Source organism: Pseudopodoces humilis, chromosome 4, assembly GCF_049639895.1.
Source record: "Pseudopodoces humilis isolate 2021_Gansu_Grassland_sample_001 chromosome 4, ASM4963989v1, whole genome shotgun sequence".
Lineage (NCBI taxonomy): Eukaryota > Metazoa > Chordata > Aves > Passeriformes > Paridae > Pseudopodoces > Pseudopodoces humilis.
Window position 1 is genome coordinate 63,968,486 of NC_142203.1, and position 14,983 is coordinate 63,983,468.

Genomic DNA, 14,983 nt, shown 5'->3' on the forward strand with positions numbered 1-14,983 from the left:
TTCCTCTGCATCCGGGCTGGCATGGACAGCATGTGCTCAGGGGGTGAAACATGGGTGCACTGCCTTCAGCACCAGTGAAATCCCAGTATTTCAGAGGTTTTATGGGTTTCCAGTATGAGTAAGATAGTAGTGGAGATGAAATGTTTAAGCAAGGGAGGGTTGCTTGCTTTCTTGCTTTCACCCACCCACCCAGGTCTTAGCTCTGCACCTGACAAACACCTAAAAGATATTGGCTTGCTGAGACTGATGCACGAACTGCAGCTTTTGCTCATAAAATCTCAGATTCCAAAGCAAATTTCACCTTAACAAAAACTGTAATTTTTTTCAGGAAAATATTGTTATCTGTCATGATTGCATTTGGCAAGCCTCACTAGCTTTAAAGTTGTTATTTAGAGACAAAGTGTTTGCCAACATGATACAACTGTAGATGCAAGCCTCTTGACTTCAAAGAGGAAACAGCTTTGAAATGGCAAATTAAGTTTGGCAAATTTTGGCAACTACTTTAACAGTGAATTATTACTGATTTTTTTTCCTTGCAATTACTCTGTTTTTCACAAGAGCTCTTGCTGTGCAGAGACTCTGAGAAGTCTCCTCTGAGCTCAGAGAGAGCACAGTGGTACCACTTTCATAAGCTAAGGCAAAACCTTGGTAAAATGTTAAGACACATCTACAGCTGTCTCCTAAACACTGACTGATTTAAAATAGACTACTCTTTGCATACTGAGCATTTGTCAGGCTGAACTGATATGTTTAGAATATTCAATTTATTTCTTTTTCCAGGAAAACGACACATCTGTTCAGTCTCACCTCCTGTTTGACGCCAGGGACAGGTATTTGGGCTCCAAAGTTTTCCCTCAGCCCTCTCCATACATTGTGCCTACAAGAGTTGGCATTGCAGTTTGTTTTGTTGCTTGGAGACAGGTGCAGGAACACACAGTGGCATAAATCACACCTGATTCTGTTGCTAAGGAAATAAGACCATCTCCTGTTTTTCCTTCAGAACTAGTAGTAAGTGAGAAAAGAGAGAAATTTATATTCAGGATATTTAAAATATTGCATTAATTTTAAAAAAGGAAAAAAGGAAGCTATGTAATGCACATCTGTAACAGCTTCCCTGGGGGAAAAATACTGAATTTTCTTTCTTCTGGAGGTGATCACTGGAAGCATAGAATTTGAACAGGTTGTGTGATAGAGGATAATAATTAGACACAATCTGGATTTGGGGCATGAAATTCCATAAACTTTTTGAAAAGCTTTTAAAATTGCAGAACAATGCTGCTCAACCAAATGTTTATGGAGTTTCAAAGGAAGGGAAAAAAGTTTTTGCTACTAAAAACTTGACTTTGGCAAAAATTGAACTTGAATCAGTTGTAATGCATGGGGTTAACTGACTAGCCCCCCGTAAGGATCTTCATCTACTGTGTCATTTGCCTGCCCCTCAAGTGTCAGAGCCTTATACCGATTGTTTTAGGGCACCTGAGAAGGTAAGGAAGGCTGGTAGGGATTTATCTGTCACTCTGCAGTGAGTTTCCCCCCAGCACCAGCACAGTCCATGACTAAAGTCAATCTTTCTCTTGCTTCAGTGAATGGTCACCCTCTTGCCTCTGTGGTTGTAAACAGATATATATTATGCTCCAATTATAAATGGAAGAAAAATGTCAGGTTACCAGATCTAATTTTTTGAAGACCTTGTGGAATGTGATAGAACAATATTATGTGAGGAGATGCACGCAATAGTCCTAGTATGCAAACTCTGATATATAAAATAATATTTAACAATAAGCTTAACATGACAGAAAACAACAAAATTATTGATGGTGTGCAACATTTGTTCAGCTGTTGGTGGTGGCCAGATGAACAAAATGTCCCACTAGTGATGTCTTCTAGTCTTTCTTCATTCTTTCCAAGATGTGGTGTACCTCTTCTATAGCAGAATGAACAGTGATTAAGTTCTGTGTCCATTGTCTTTTGCTTCAGACAAGTTCCAGCAGTCAACACATGTTGTCATGCTGCAGTAGTTTTTTCACCAGTGCAAGGTTCATTCCAATGGGGGTAGGCAATAAATCTTGACAGGATGTGTAGCTAGATTGCAGCAATTCGTGGGTTGTGACAGAATCATCTAATTTAGGGAAAATTATGAAAGCAGATGTTTGCTTATTTCTGTAGAGATGTTATTTCTCAATATGGAATCAGGAATAATTCTCACACAAACACATCTCTTTCCAACATATATAAGCACAGTTCCAAGGTTTTCATCAGGATGGATTTCAAACTAACAAACATTTTGTTCAGTGTCAAGACAAATGTCTTGTGCCTTAATGTTATTTCCACCAATAAATCCTTGTTGTTCCCATGCAACACATGCATCAACATGAACAGTTTGCTATTTGTTCCCATTTTGCTGGACCCATACTCTGTACTATATCAGATAGGGAATAATTCCACAATTATTTAATCCTTGTGCAATGATTTGGTATGTGATGTAAGCTGAAGCAGCATGTATTATTAGAATAAAATCTTTACTAACTGGTAGGGTCATAGGTGAAATTAACTAGATGACACCAAAATGGAAATTATCTTTGAAATTATTTGCATTATCCCAGATTACTTTATGAATTTTAGTTGGCAAGGTACATTGCCTTCTCTTATAATTGCTGCTGCAGGAAGTTGTATCCACAATTGAGTTTGGATACCACTAATAGGTATTGGTACAGGCAGTAACTAGAACAGTCATCATACAAGTTGGAAATCCTTTTCATCAATTCTTTCCCATTGAGGTAATATCCCTGGTAAGAGCAATTGGTTTCAATTGGTATAAACCACTTGGTACTGAGTTTATTTTGTCTACTAGGACTTCAGCATTCATGCTCTATAGCAGTCCTGATCCTGTCCCCAGGATACCAGTCACATCTCTCCTTGATCATTTTGGAGTGGTGAGGGTTGGTCCACAAACAGTGAAAGCCATCCTGCGTGAGATGTGCTAAGCAATGATGAGCAGGCAGGCTTAATTGCAGATATTAATCTGTGCTGATAATTCCACTTGTTTGAGGGACCACAAAGGCCTAAACAGAACTTTTTGCTGGCCATACAGGGTTCAGTTTGGAAGTCTGTGGAGGTAAGGTTTCAACAGTATTACTGGGAGTCTTGAAAACTTTTACTTTCCAGTAAGACTGGTATGAAAAGGAGCTTTGTCAAAAGATAGAGGTGATCCAAACTTTGATTGAATACAAACTGTAATCAATTTTTGTACTGAACTATAGTTGTCCTTGACTCTATACTCTCTGTGTCACTCCATGACTAGGACTTTTACAGAGCAGAAGGGTTAGGATGCTGCCATCAAGGAATTCACACCAGGATCAAGCTGCCCGCTTTCTCACTCATAGCACTGACATGCAGCAAGTTGAATTAGTTGACGTGATGAGCACCTGGGAAAACTATGGTCACATGCAATGCATGCTATGAAAACCTACCGGTAACATTAGGGGGATATTTAACTCTTTACAGCACGCATGGTTTCTTGTTAGAAATCTGTTAGTTTTCTGTGCAGTCACTGATAAAGCCCACAGAGGGGAAAAGTAGCAGATTCATGGATGATTGACTTTTACAAGGCAAACATGACTCTTCACGAGCATGAAGAGCATTGAAATCTTCTCACATCAGACAGCCCAAACATGCTTTCTTAGCTTGCACAAACGTGCTTTGAGTCAGAGAATCACCTCAGTATAAGGTGAAAAAGGACTGCCAGAGGTCAGCTGGTCCAACTTCCCCTGCTCAAGCAGAGCCACTGAAAGTTGGTGGCCAGGGATCACAGTCACACAGCTTCTGAGTTTCTCTAAAGAAGGAGATCTCATCAGCACCCTGGGCTAGATCTGTCACTGCTCAGTCACTGTGGGAGCAAAAAAGTTTTCTGATGTTCAAAGGGAAGGCTTTTGCTTTGCAGTGTTTTGTTTTGTGCCTGTTGTTACTGGGCATCCCTTAAAAAAGCCTGGCTCAGTCTTCTCTGCACCATCCTGTCATGTATGGAAATACCTTAAAAAATTACCTCTTTCAGAGTCTTCTTCAGGTTGAAGAGTCTGTAGGCAGTGCTTTCAGCGCTTCCTAACAGGGGAGATGCTCTAGTTCCTTCATTATCCTGTAGAACTTTCACTGGTGCTCTCCCATACACCCACCTCTCTCTCATGAGGGTGAGTCCTGCAATGGGCACAGTACTCCAGGTGTTGCCTTACCAGCGCTGATCAGGAGGAGTTGAATCAGACCTGCAAAGTCAGCAGAGTAAGAAATGCCTCAGGATGGTTTATTTCTGACAAAACATAGTACTGGGTATTAATGATGAAGCCTGTGATTTTATATAAAAAATACAGAAATGGAATACTGCTTGATAGCAAGGCAGCCTAGTGAATCCGGAAATTTTACGTTCCCTGAGATCAGAACTTGTGTGTTCTGTCTGGTAGTTCCTGAAAGCCCTGTGATGTCACCAGCAACTCATTGTGACATGTGTGACATCAGTACCTTTTGCACTGTGGGGCAGCCCTGAAGCACCAGAATGCCTGGCCTCCTCCACTGGGGAAATCTATACTTGCGGGAGGATTTGGTATGTGGCAACAGCAGCAGGACCTGGGGAGCAGGTCCCAACCTGATGCACTCCCAGGCTTCAGCTGCTGTTGCTGAGAAGCCAGGAACTGCTTTTACACCTTCACAGTTCCTGCCTGCACATGTCAGAGAGGTCAGTCACTGCCCTGCCCTGGGAGTTGTCACATGCAGAGACACCTCTGGTGTCACTTGTCTGCCCCAGCATAGTCCCTGGCCCTTGTGGCAGCTCAAGCACAGCCTTGAGGTAGAATGGGCAGCTCTTTGGTGCTTGATGTGGACAGCTTGGCTGCTGTCTGCAGACTGCATCTCTGGACAGTGCCTCCAGGCCAGGCCAGGAGCCTCGTGTCTCTTTGGTTTGCAGTGCATTGGAGGGGGCTTTCTCAGAAGCTGACATCTCTTCCTGTACTGCCAGAAACAACCAGGTGCCCCTGGCTCTCCCTCAAAGACCTTTTGAGTGCCCAATCTGCCTGGACACCATTGAGGAGGAAACCTCCGTGAGCTGGTGTAGACACACTTTCTGCTTTCCTTGCATACTGGAATGGGCTTGTATCAGACCTGTGTGCCCCATCTGCCAGGAGCCCTTCCAATACCTCTTCCGCAAGGTGGGAGAGAATAACTATGAGGTGTACTACACCAGCTCTACCAGACGTAATCGAGGAAGGAGAGGTCGTCACCACTCTGCAGAAAGGAGGTGGCATCATTCCACAGGCCACCGTCACCACACATCTCCTGGCCAAGAGCGCAGCAGCATCCGTGCCAGAGACTGGGGAAGGGACCGCAGCAGGTCCCGGAGGCGGAACCACGACGGCCACAGCAGGGGTCAGCAGACTGGGAGTTATGACCCCTCCAGCAGCAGGAGATGGCAGCACAGCAGGGCTCACGGCACGGCTTCTGAAACTTCTCACGGTTGGGACCAAGCTGCAAGGCACGAACGGGATGTCCCAGTGCGCATGGGGAGGAGTGAGCATCGTCAGCGGGCACAATGGGATTCATCCAGGGAATCACGGGCAACAAACAGACAATCTCGGAGCAGGTCCCATAGTGCTTCACGACAAACACAGAGAGAAGAGCAGAGGAGGAGGGATCACAATGAGGGACAACCTGCAAGGCATGAACAGGATGTCCCCGACTCCTTGGGAAGGAGTGAGGACCATCAGCAGGCACAATGGGATTCCTCCAGGGAACCCCAAGCAACAAGGAGTCGATCGCATCAATCCCAGCAGACATCCCACAGCCCTGAGGGGCACAGGGAAAGCTAGCACACCCTACCAAGAAGACTACTACTGTATGTCCTATTACTTGTGTCACAAACTGTAGCACTTTATGCCAAAACTGGTCCTACTAACAATTCCAAAAATAAAGTCAATTCAACCATCAAGCTTGGAGCATAGAATCTCTTCTCCATCAGAAAACACATCAAAAAATCTAGAGACCTCTGTAAGGATGACCAGGTTAGCAGAATAACAAGCTAGAAGGTAGAAGCTAGAAAAAACACCTTGAACTAGTTTATTCCTAAACCAGAAGGTAGTGCTGGGTATGAATGGTGAAACCTGTGACTTTATATAAAAAATACAGAAATGGAATACTGCTTGATAGCAAGGCAGCCTAATGAGACAAGCTACCTGGGAAGCTTTTGTTCCCTGAGGCCAGAGCTTGTGTGTTCTGTCTGGTAGTTCCTGAAAGCCCTGTGGTGTCATCAGAAACTCATTGTGACATGTGTGACACCAGTCCCTTTTGCAGTGTGGGGCAGCCCTGAAGGATCAGAATGCCTGCCCTCCTCCAACGAGGACAGGCATCGGCAGGTGGGGGAAGGATGGACCCCCATCTTGTTGGCTGCTTTCTGAGGGTATAGAGAGGATTTCCTGTGCAGCAATAGCAGCAGGACCTGGGGAGCTGGTCCCCACCTGCCACATTCTCAGGCTTCAGCTGCTGTTGCTGAGAGGCCAGAAACTGTTCTACACCTTCACAATTCCTGCCTGCACAAATCAGAGAGGTCAGTCACTGCCCTGCCCTGAGAGTTGTCACATGCAGAGACACCTCTGGTGTCACTTGTCTGCCCCAGCATAGTCCCTGGCCCTTGTGGCAGCTCAAGCACAGCCTTGAGGTAGAATGGACAGCTCTTTGGCTGCTGTCTGCAGACTGCATCTCTGGATTGTGTCTCCAGGCCAGGCCAGGAGCCTCGTGTCTCTTTGGTTTGCAGTGCCAGATGGCGTTGCAGAAGGGCTTGGCAGAAGGTGGCACCTCTTCCTCTACTGCCAGCAATGACCAGGTGCTCCAGGCTGAGTCTCCACATAACTCAGAGAACCAAATGTGCCCAATCTGCTTGGACATCATTAACAACCAAGTGTCAGTGAGCTGGTGCAGCCATGCTTTCTGCTTTCCTTGCATACTGGAATGGTCCCGCAACAGAGCTGTGTGCCCCATCTGCCGGGAGCCTTTCCGATACCTCCTCCGCAAAGTGGGAGACAATAACTATGAGGTATACTCGATAGGGCACTACACAAGCTCTGCAAGATATAATCAAGGAAGGAGAGTTCATCATCACTCTGCAGAAAGGAGGTGGCATCATTCCACAGGCCACCGTCACCGCAGATCTTCCAGCGAAGAGCACAGCAGCATCCGTGCCAGAGACTGGGGAAGGGACCGCAGCAGGTCCTGGAGGCGGAACCACGACGGCCACAGCAGGGGTCAGCAGACTGGGAGTTATGACCCCTCCAGCAGCAGGAGATGGCAGCACAGCAGGGCTCACGGCACGGCTTCTGAAACTTCTCACGGTTGGGACCAAGCTGCAAGGCACGAACGGGATGTCCCAGTGCACATGGGGAGGAGTGAGCATCGTCAGCGGGCACAATGGGAATCACGGGCAACAGGGAGCCGATCTCGTCAATCCCGGCGGAGATCCCACACCCCTGAGGGGCACCGGGGCAGGTAGCACACCCTACCAAGAAGGGTACTACTGTATGTCCTGCTATGTGTCTCACAAATTACAGTACTTCACACGAAAGTTGGTCCTACTAAAAATTCCAAAAATAAAGTCAATTCCAACCATTAGATTTTGGACTCATGCATCTAATGTCTGTTACAAAATGCACTGGAAAATCTAAAGAGACCCTTGCAATGATGCTGAAGGTTACGAGGGTAACAGGCTAGAAGTTAGCCTGCTGCTTTTCTCATCCCGTTCTATGTTGCACTTATCTATATAAGAGCTTATACTGAGTGCTTCCTATTGCTGTGCCATTTCTCATTATATTGCATTTCCATGCCATGATCAGCGAAAATAAAAGGAGAAAAATTCTTTCTGCCCTGGTGCCAACAACATCAATGTATAGTGGAAAGCCTCTTGGCCTTCCACATCACCCATTTTTTACCGTTTACCCCAAATATCACCCAGAATATCTTCTCTTCTTACCAATTTTCTCACAAGGTGGCAGTGGAAAGTGAAGTTGATTTACAATTACTCTGCTGTATCACAGACTATGTGGAATGTTCTGTGTAGAGCCTCACTTCTAATGCCCCTAATGGCAGTACAGGCTACAGATTCCAACTGACATCCAAAGACTACCAAAATCACTGAAAACAATGGTGGACCCAGGATACCGTTACTTTCAAGTAAGACAGAGGTGATCCAAAAAGTTAATTACTGTGCCAAGACAAACTATTCAATTTTTTTTTATTGAACTACAGTTGTCTTCTACTCTGTACACTCTGTGACTAGGGCTGCCACAGAGCAGAAGAGTTAGGAGTTCAGATCAGGATCAAGCTGCCTACTTGCTCACTCACAGCACTGATGTGAAATCAAATTGTGCTGGCTGGGAGCTCTTAGACTCTTGCAGTCACTCCACCATAGAAGGCCAGCAGAGTGGTCAGGCATGATTTGCTCTTTGTAAGGTCATGCTGTTCATCTCAGATCACTTCCTGGTCTTATATGTGATTTAACAGTGCTTCCATGAGGATCTGCAACATTATCTTCCCAGGCACAGAGGTCAGGCTAAAAGGTTTGTAATTCCTGACACCTTCCTTACTTCTTAAAAATGGAGCAATGCTTCCCTTTTTCTAGTCACCAGGTACTTGGCCTCACTGCCATCACTTTTCAAATATGATGGGAAATGCTTGGCCAAAACAGCACTCAGTTTCCCCTCAGGGACAGGATTTCCCTGGGATCACGTTGACAGAGTCCATAGACTTGTGGTTGTTCAGTTTCATCAAGTGGCCCAGGACCTGCTCTTTGCTCACAGCTTCAGTCCCCCAACACCCACCTAAAGTTCAAGAACTTGAGAGATGTGGTAAACTGACTACAAGCTGGTGAAGACTGCGGGGAGGAATTCGTTGAGGACTTCAGCTTTCTCTGTATCTGCTGTTACCAGTTCTCCATTCTCACTTATAAAGGACCATTACCTCCCTGGCCTTTCTCTTCTTCCCTATATCCTTAATAGAATTACTTCTTGCTGTTCTTCAAATGTCTTGTGAACAAGGCCCAGTTCCATCTGTGCCTTGGCTTTCCTCATGCTGTCCCTACACATCTGAACCATATCCCAATACTCTCTTCAAGTCACCTGTCCCTGATCCACTGGCTGTGCATTTTCCTCTTCCTTCTCAATTTGAGGAACAGATCTTTGAGGCTCAGCCATACCATTTTCTGGCCTTCCTGGTAAGATTTTCTACACATCATGATGGTGAGCTCTTGTGCTCTAAGGAAAGTGGCCTTAAAGTGCTGCCAGCTCTGGTCAGCCCTCATGCCCGTAAGGACAGTTTCCCAAGGGATCTAATTCACCAACTCCTTAAACAGGTTGAAGTTTTTCTCTTCTAACCTTCAGGGTCCTGACCATTGTCCTTTCCAGGCCCACACTCCATGAGATCATGAATTTCACCAGGGCATGGTCACTGCTGCCCAGGCTGTGTCCAGACAACCCCTCTAATGAGCTCATCTGCATCAGTGAGCACCAGGCCCGGTCATGCTCCTCCTGGGTTGGTCTGGCCAATACCTGGACCAGGTAGTTTTCCTCTGCACACTCCAAGAATGTTCTGGATAGTTTACAGCTGGCTGTATTGCTCTCCCAGCAGATGTCTGGGTGGTTGAACCCTCCCATGAGGATGAGAGGTGGTGAGGATGATGTGCCCTGCAGCCAAAGCAAGAAGGCCTCATCAGCAGACTTCTCCTGATCAGCAGCCTGTATGTAACCTCGACCAGCTGTCCTTTCTTTGCACTCCTGCCCAGTTTCTTCTACTGCCCAGCCCACTCTTACTCACCACTCTTACTGCTCCCCTCCCCAGCTGAAGATTCCTGTGTCACTGAAATCTGCCGTAGTTGCCCGTGGCAACACCCTTGACACATCACCCTACTTGAGAGAGCTGCCTCCAGGTCTCTCAGCTCTTCAATCAACCACAGAATCCCCTGAGTTGGAAGAGAATCATCAGGATCATTGTGTCTAACTCCTGGCCACGCACAGCCCCATCCTAAGGACTGTGCCTGAAAATGTTGTTCAAATGCTTCTTGAACTCTGTCAGGCTTGGTGCTGTGACCACTTCCCTTGGGAACCTGTTTGAGTGCCCAACCACCCTCCAGGTGAAGAACCATTTCCTGACACCCAACCTGAACCTTCCCTGTCACAGCTTTTCACTGTTCCCTTGGGTTCTGTCACCGAGCAGAGATCAGTACCTGCCCCTCTGCTTCTCCTTGTGAGGAAGCTGCAGGCAGCTGTGAGGTCTTTGCCAGGCTGAACAAGCCAACTGAACTCAGCAGCTCCTTGTATGACTTCTTCAGGCCCTGGCTTGGGTGTCCCTGACTCCAGGAACCCCCTGTCCTGCTCATTCTCATGCTCAGCCCCCAGAACTTACTGTAGCTGACACAACTGTCCCTGCTGCTGCTTGTGCCTCACTGACTGTCCCTAAGCCTTCCTCATAACTTTTGAGATATATTTTATACTTCCCAAGTTTTATCAAATGTAGCACAAGCAACACTTACTCCCTCTTATGAATCTTTGGAAGACTTAAATACCCATTGTTCATCCTTCTGAGTTTTTTCCTTCAAAATTCTGGAATGGAGCTGGGCTCCATAGGCTTGACCAGAATATCTTCCTTTGGGCAAAACAAAAATGTTAAGACAAATCTTTTCCAGTAATTCCTCCTCTCTTGTGCAGGGCAAGGCCTTGAATGGCCAGTCCTTGTGATGACTGGTGAGTTCTGCAGGTTTCTCCCCCACAGAGAACTTTGAAGCTGTGGGAGCCACTAAGTTGAAGAAGTTGTAGAAATTGCAAAACAAAAGCCCACCAAAGACTTCACAGGCATGTTTAACCACATGAATGCTGGTATGCTAATAATTCCTTCCTGTTAATAATTTCTATTGCACTGGTGAGTAGAGGTCTCTATTAGCATGTCACTGTGAATAATACCTGAGCTGAAGAAATCACTGCTTTAGAAAAAAAAAGTGAATTGCAAGGAAATGGAAAAGTGAGGGAACAGTGAGAGTCCTTATTTCTGCCAGAGCATCTGCCCAGTCATTGCAAGGTGTTTTGTAGGTGCTGTGCTGTAAGTAAATCGATTACAAGAATAATTTAAAAGAAATTGCTGTTCTTTCTCCTTCCTCCTGCCCTCTTATCTCTCACAGACACAGACAGTTTTAGCAGGGAGATTCATTGCCTTTTCATACTAATGTTTTCAAACATTTTTTAGTGTGTGTACATGAAATGCCAGAATTTTCTTCTGCATTTAGCAAGACTTCCTTTTTTTTCAAGTATTGGGTGCACAGTAAAAGGACATTCAGATTATACCAAGTACTTTTGTGAGGATTTTTTTTCCCCAAAGGCATTATACTTCAATCAGCAAACCATTTAACCACTGCTAGCACACACAAAACTTCTAAAATCCTTTGGTCTCATATTTTTCTTAATTATCCCTCTTCTTTGTCCTATGGTTCCTCTGCACGCAGCAGAAAGAAGGTGGCACTTCAAACCAATGTCAACTAAACTTCTCTAATTTATTTAAAGTTGTTCAAACAGCTTCTCCCTATTAGGAGAATTTCTAGAATATTTTGTAGAAAGAAGTACTGGAAAAGAGAGCTCTGGTGGTGACTAATAGGTGTTATTCTCTCAGAGTGTTGAAACTCCTTTAGTGTGAGTGTTGAACCACCTCTAGATGGGCTTCCAACTGTGTGTGTGTGTGCTTGACTCATGTTTTCCAAAATGGCTTTGCTTCCTGGCTTTGTTCTTCCTGGGGGCAGTTTGGTTTCAAAGTTTTTCTTTAGTTTCATGTCTTAAGGACATCTGTCTCCTCACATGCAAGAAAATTTTCAACCTGAGATCCAAAGTCTGGTTCCAGGGAAGAAAACTGATGCAGATCAATGAGCATTTCTGACTGTCGTTTGCAATAGAAAAAGTAGCTCCTGCTTTTCCTTCTCCTTCCACAACACTTGGTCTGTTTGGCAAACAAATTGATCAACAAAACTCTTGCAACATTGCAAGGAAAGTCAAAACAGCACTTGTGCAGGCTGCATGTCTCACATTCAGCCGTGGAGTCTCCCATCAACTTCAGAGGGAGGAGGATTTTAACCACTGTGACTCCTCAGTCTGTGTGTGATTTGAGTTATTTATTATCTAGACCATTCACAAAACTCCCACTGCTACTTCCCTTTCAACAGTGGAAAATTCTTCCAAAAACTGAATTCTAAAAATGGGACAGAGTTTTGGTGATTCTCTCCCTTCATATGGCTTGTGGAATAGCACATCAATGCTTGTGTTTTTCTACCTTTACAATTCAGCTGCTGCTGAATCATTTCTACACAGAGATTTCAAACAGAATACTTATGATCTTAGAATCGATGTACTTTTTCTTCTACTCATAAATATGTGTTTTCTGATTTTGACATGATTACATATGTACACTTGCAAAAATCTGTTGATTTGCACAGAACTGCACCACATTTCAACTGAAAAGAATCCTGTGAAAACAAAAGGCTACTTAACAATCTTCAGATTGAACCTAGCACTAATTAAGCACAATAATAAATACTTCGTTACGTTCTGCCACCGTGCTCTGAAATGAAAGGTTTCTTCTAATGAAACTGAACACTGGGCTTTCGTCTCCAGTTTCTTCCACTCCTCCAAGTCCATCTAAGCCTTATTTGTTTCACAGTGTCTCTGCAGGCATTTGGGGGTTGCAGAGCTGTTAATTACCATGAGGCAAATACCTTGGGTCTCCCCCAGGTGAACAAAAACAGCATGTGCACTGGTTGAATTAAGTTTCTCTTTTTCACAGGAACAGAAATTGGAAATCTGCTGCTTCACACACAGAAGAAAGACTATTTCAGTGAGGTTTGTATGTCTGTGTGCAGATTCCTGCAGAACTCTTTTGCTTTTCATTGTCTTGTCTGGCTGAGCCCCCACTAATCTCCACAGGGCCTGGAGCCAACGTGAAGAAGAGCAGACACTGCACATTATAGCACAGTCATGCTCTGACCTGTCCAGCCCTTGCAAAGCACATGTTAAAGCGGCTGGTTTGTGGACAGGACAGGGAATATTTATTTCTGTAAAGGACTGCTTTTCTCTATTGCCCTTAAAACTTGCAAATAGAAAATGGAGTATCTGAAAAAAACCCAGAACAACTCAGATGTATATTAAGGCAAAGTGATGGTATGCTGAATTCAGTCTATGTGTCAAGGAAAGGAGGTTGTGGGAAGCACTGGGGCTTTGTTTGATCATCGAGGTGATGCTCTGGATTTGCAAGTAAGCCTTGGAATTTAGACTCCATTTTTGTTGAGAAATCCTCTTCACTTAAATAAATACAGTGGAAGGCCCAAAGTGCTTGCAGTGGTTGCTGTGGGGATAAGGCAGAAACAGCCACTCTCCCAGCCCCATGCTAGTCTTGCTGGCAAGGCTGCAAGCACTGTTGTTTCCTCCAGCTGCTCATCTTGAATGGACTCATCCCTCCCTCTGCTGTGCTTCTGGGACCTGTCTTCCCCGGGCCCCATTTGCCTCAATTGATGGCCAAAGACTTTTAATTTGGCCAATGTGTATATTTCAACAGGAATCAGGAAAACACAACTAGACTTTAAGGTCTTGAATCCCAAAAAGCAGGTGCTGAAACCCTCTTTGTTAGGCTATAACCTAGCAGGTGCTTCAGTGATGAAGGCATTATTCTGATTTCTAAGCTTCCGTATCCAATGAAAAAAGGTAAAAAATTGTTAAAATGGGAAAACGCTGCTAAAATACTGTCAGGTTGTCAGAAGCAATGTATTAAAGCTGGAACCGTTATGAGCTGCTAGGATTGTGAAGCATATGCAGCACACTGGAGGGTGAATTGCAGGCTCTCCTGCCTGCTCATGAGCTGCTGAAGGAGGCTGGCCAGGGTAAGACTGCACCTTCTGTCCTTTGCATTAGTTTATGGTGCCTGTTGGTTAGCTGAGGAAAAGCCTCTGATCCTATTTAATCCCTCAGCCTATTTAATCCAAATTTTTCCCCAAGACAATTGGGAAAATACTTTATGGCCTAGAGGCTAAAATGATCAAGTTTATATTGCAAGGAATAATGAATTTTATTCTTAAGGGGATTGTACTCATATTAGGAATTCCTGATATTTTCTAGTCACTCTGTCATATGGATCATTACAAACTTAATTATCTTGATAATCCTGAGCTGTGCTGCATTTAATGAAACTTTTTTTAACAAGTAGCAAGCCACAATGAACAGCAATTAGGGCCCAGTCCTGAAGGTAGAAAATTCTTTCAGAAACTGATGTCTGATTTCCAATCTCTAGCTAGAAATATTTACAAAATTTATGAATGATCCACTAGGTACAGTGCAGTGATGAAATTAACATCTTAGGTGTGTAATTTAATTTGCCACGAAGGCCAAGGGTGAGGCAGCAATTCAAAGCGATGAGATGTGGAGATGAGTCAAGATAAAACAGAAGTTAGCCAGCAGCGTGTCATGGGGTGACTTTACCTTTAAGATAGCTTTGGGAGCTAAAGAAGTTGAAGCTGCTGGAGGCTGATGGGAGTCTTTTCTCCTGGCCAAGTATCGGTCATTCCTACAGCAGTTTTGACCATTGAAAAGTGAGATCAACTTGTGAACGCCACCTTAAGATGTGAAGCCAGGGTTCTCTTGTTCTCTTTGGTTTCTGGCTTCTGAAGAGGTAACAAGGCTCTGACTTGGCCTCCTCCCCCTGCTCCAGGCCAAACAAGGCCACAGAGAGTGGGGGGGATAAACAGAGCCGGCTGGCCTGGCTTGGTTTGCAGTTTCTGCTGCCGAACTGAAACCTGACACCATGAACATCTGCAGCTTTCTAAAACTAACTCTTTTACTACCTGGATGAGAAGTACAGATTACTCCTTTTTCTCAGAGAGAGAGAGAAAGAGAGAGAGAGAGAATCAACATGAAAAAGACACCATAAAACCATCAAA

General features: G+C 44.7%; 2 protein-coding genes across 2 annotated transcripts in view; both read left to right on the forward strand.

Annotated features, from left to right (window-relative positions):
• Positions 1-5,849, forward strand: part of LOC148184519 (uncharacterized) — a 15,364-nt gene extending 9,515 nt beyond the window's left edge. Inside the window, exon 4 of the mRNA XM_088054644.1 lies at positions 4,890-5,849. Coding sequence (XP_087910770.1) covers positions 4,890-5,849 — 960 coding nt within the window. The remainder of the gene's footprint in view (positions 1-4,889) is intronic.
• Positions 5,850-6,796: 947 nt separating this feature from the next.
• Positions 6,797-7,522, forward strand: LOC148184520 (uncharacterized). The gene has a single exon (XM_088054645.1). It carries the CDS (start codon positions 6,797-6,799, stop codon positions 7,520-7,522), a length of 726 nt encoding a protein of 241 aa, XP_087910771.1.
• Positions 7,523-14,983: the final 7,461 nt, after the last annotated feature.

What these genes read in the sequence shown, in the direction of transcription:
- LOC148184520 (XM_088054645.1), top strand. Translation starts at nt 6,797, where the DNA reads ATGGCGTTGCAGAAGGGCTTGGCAGAAGGTGGCACCTCTTCCTCTACT.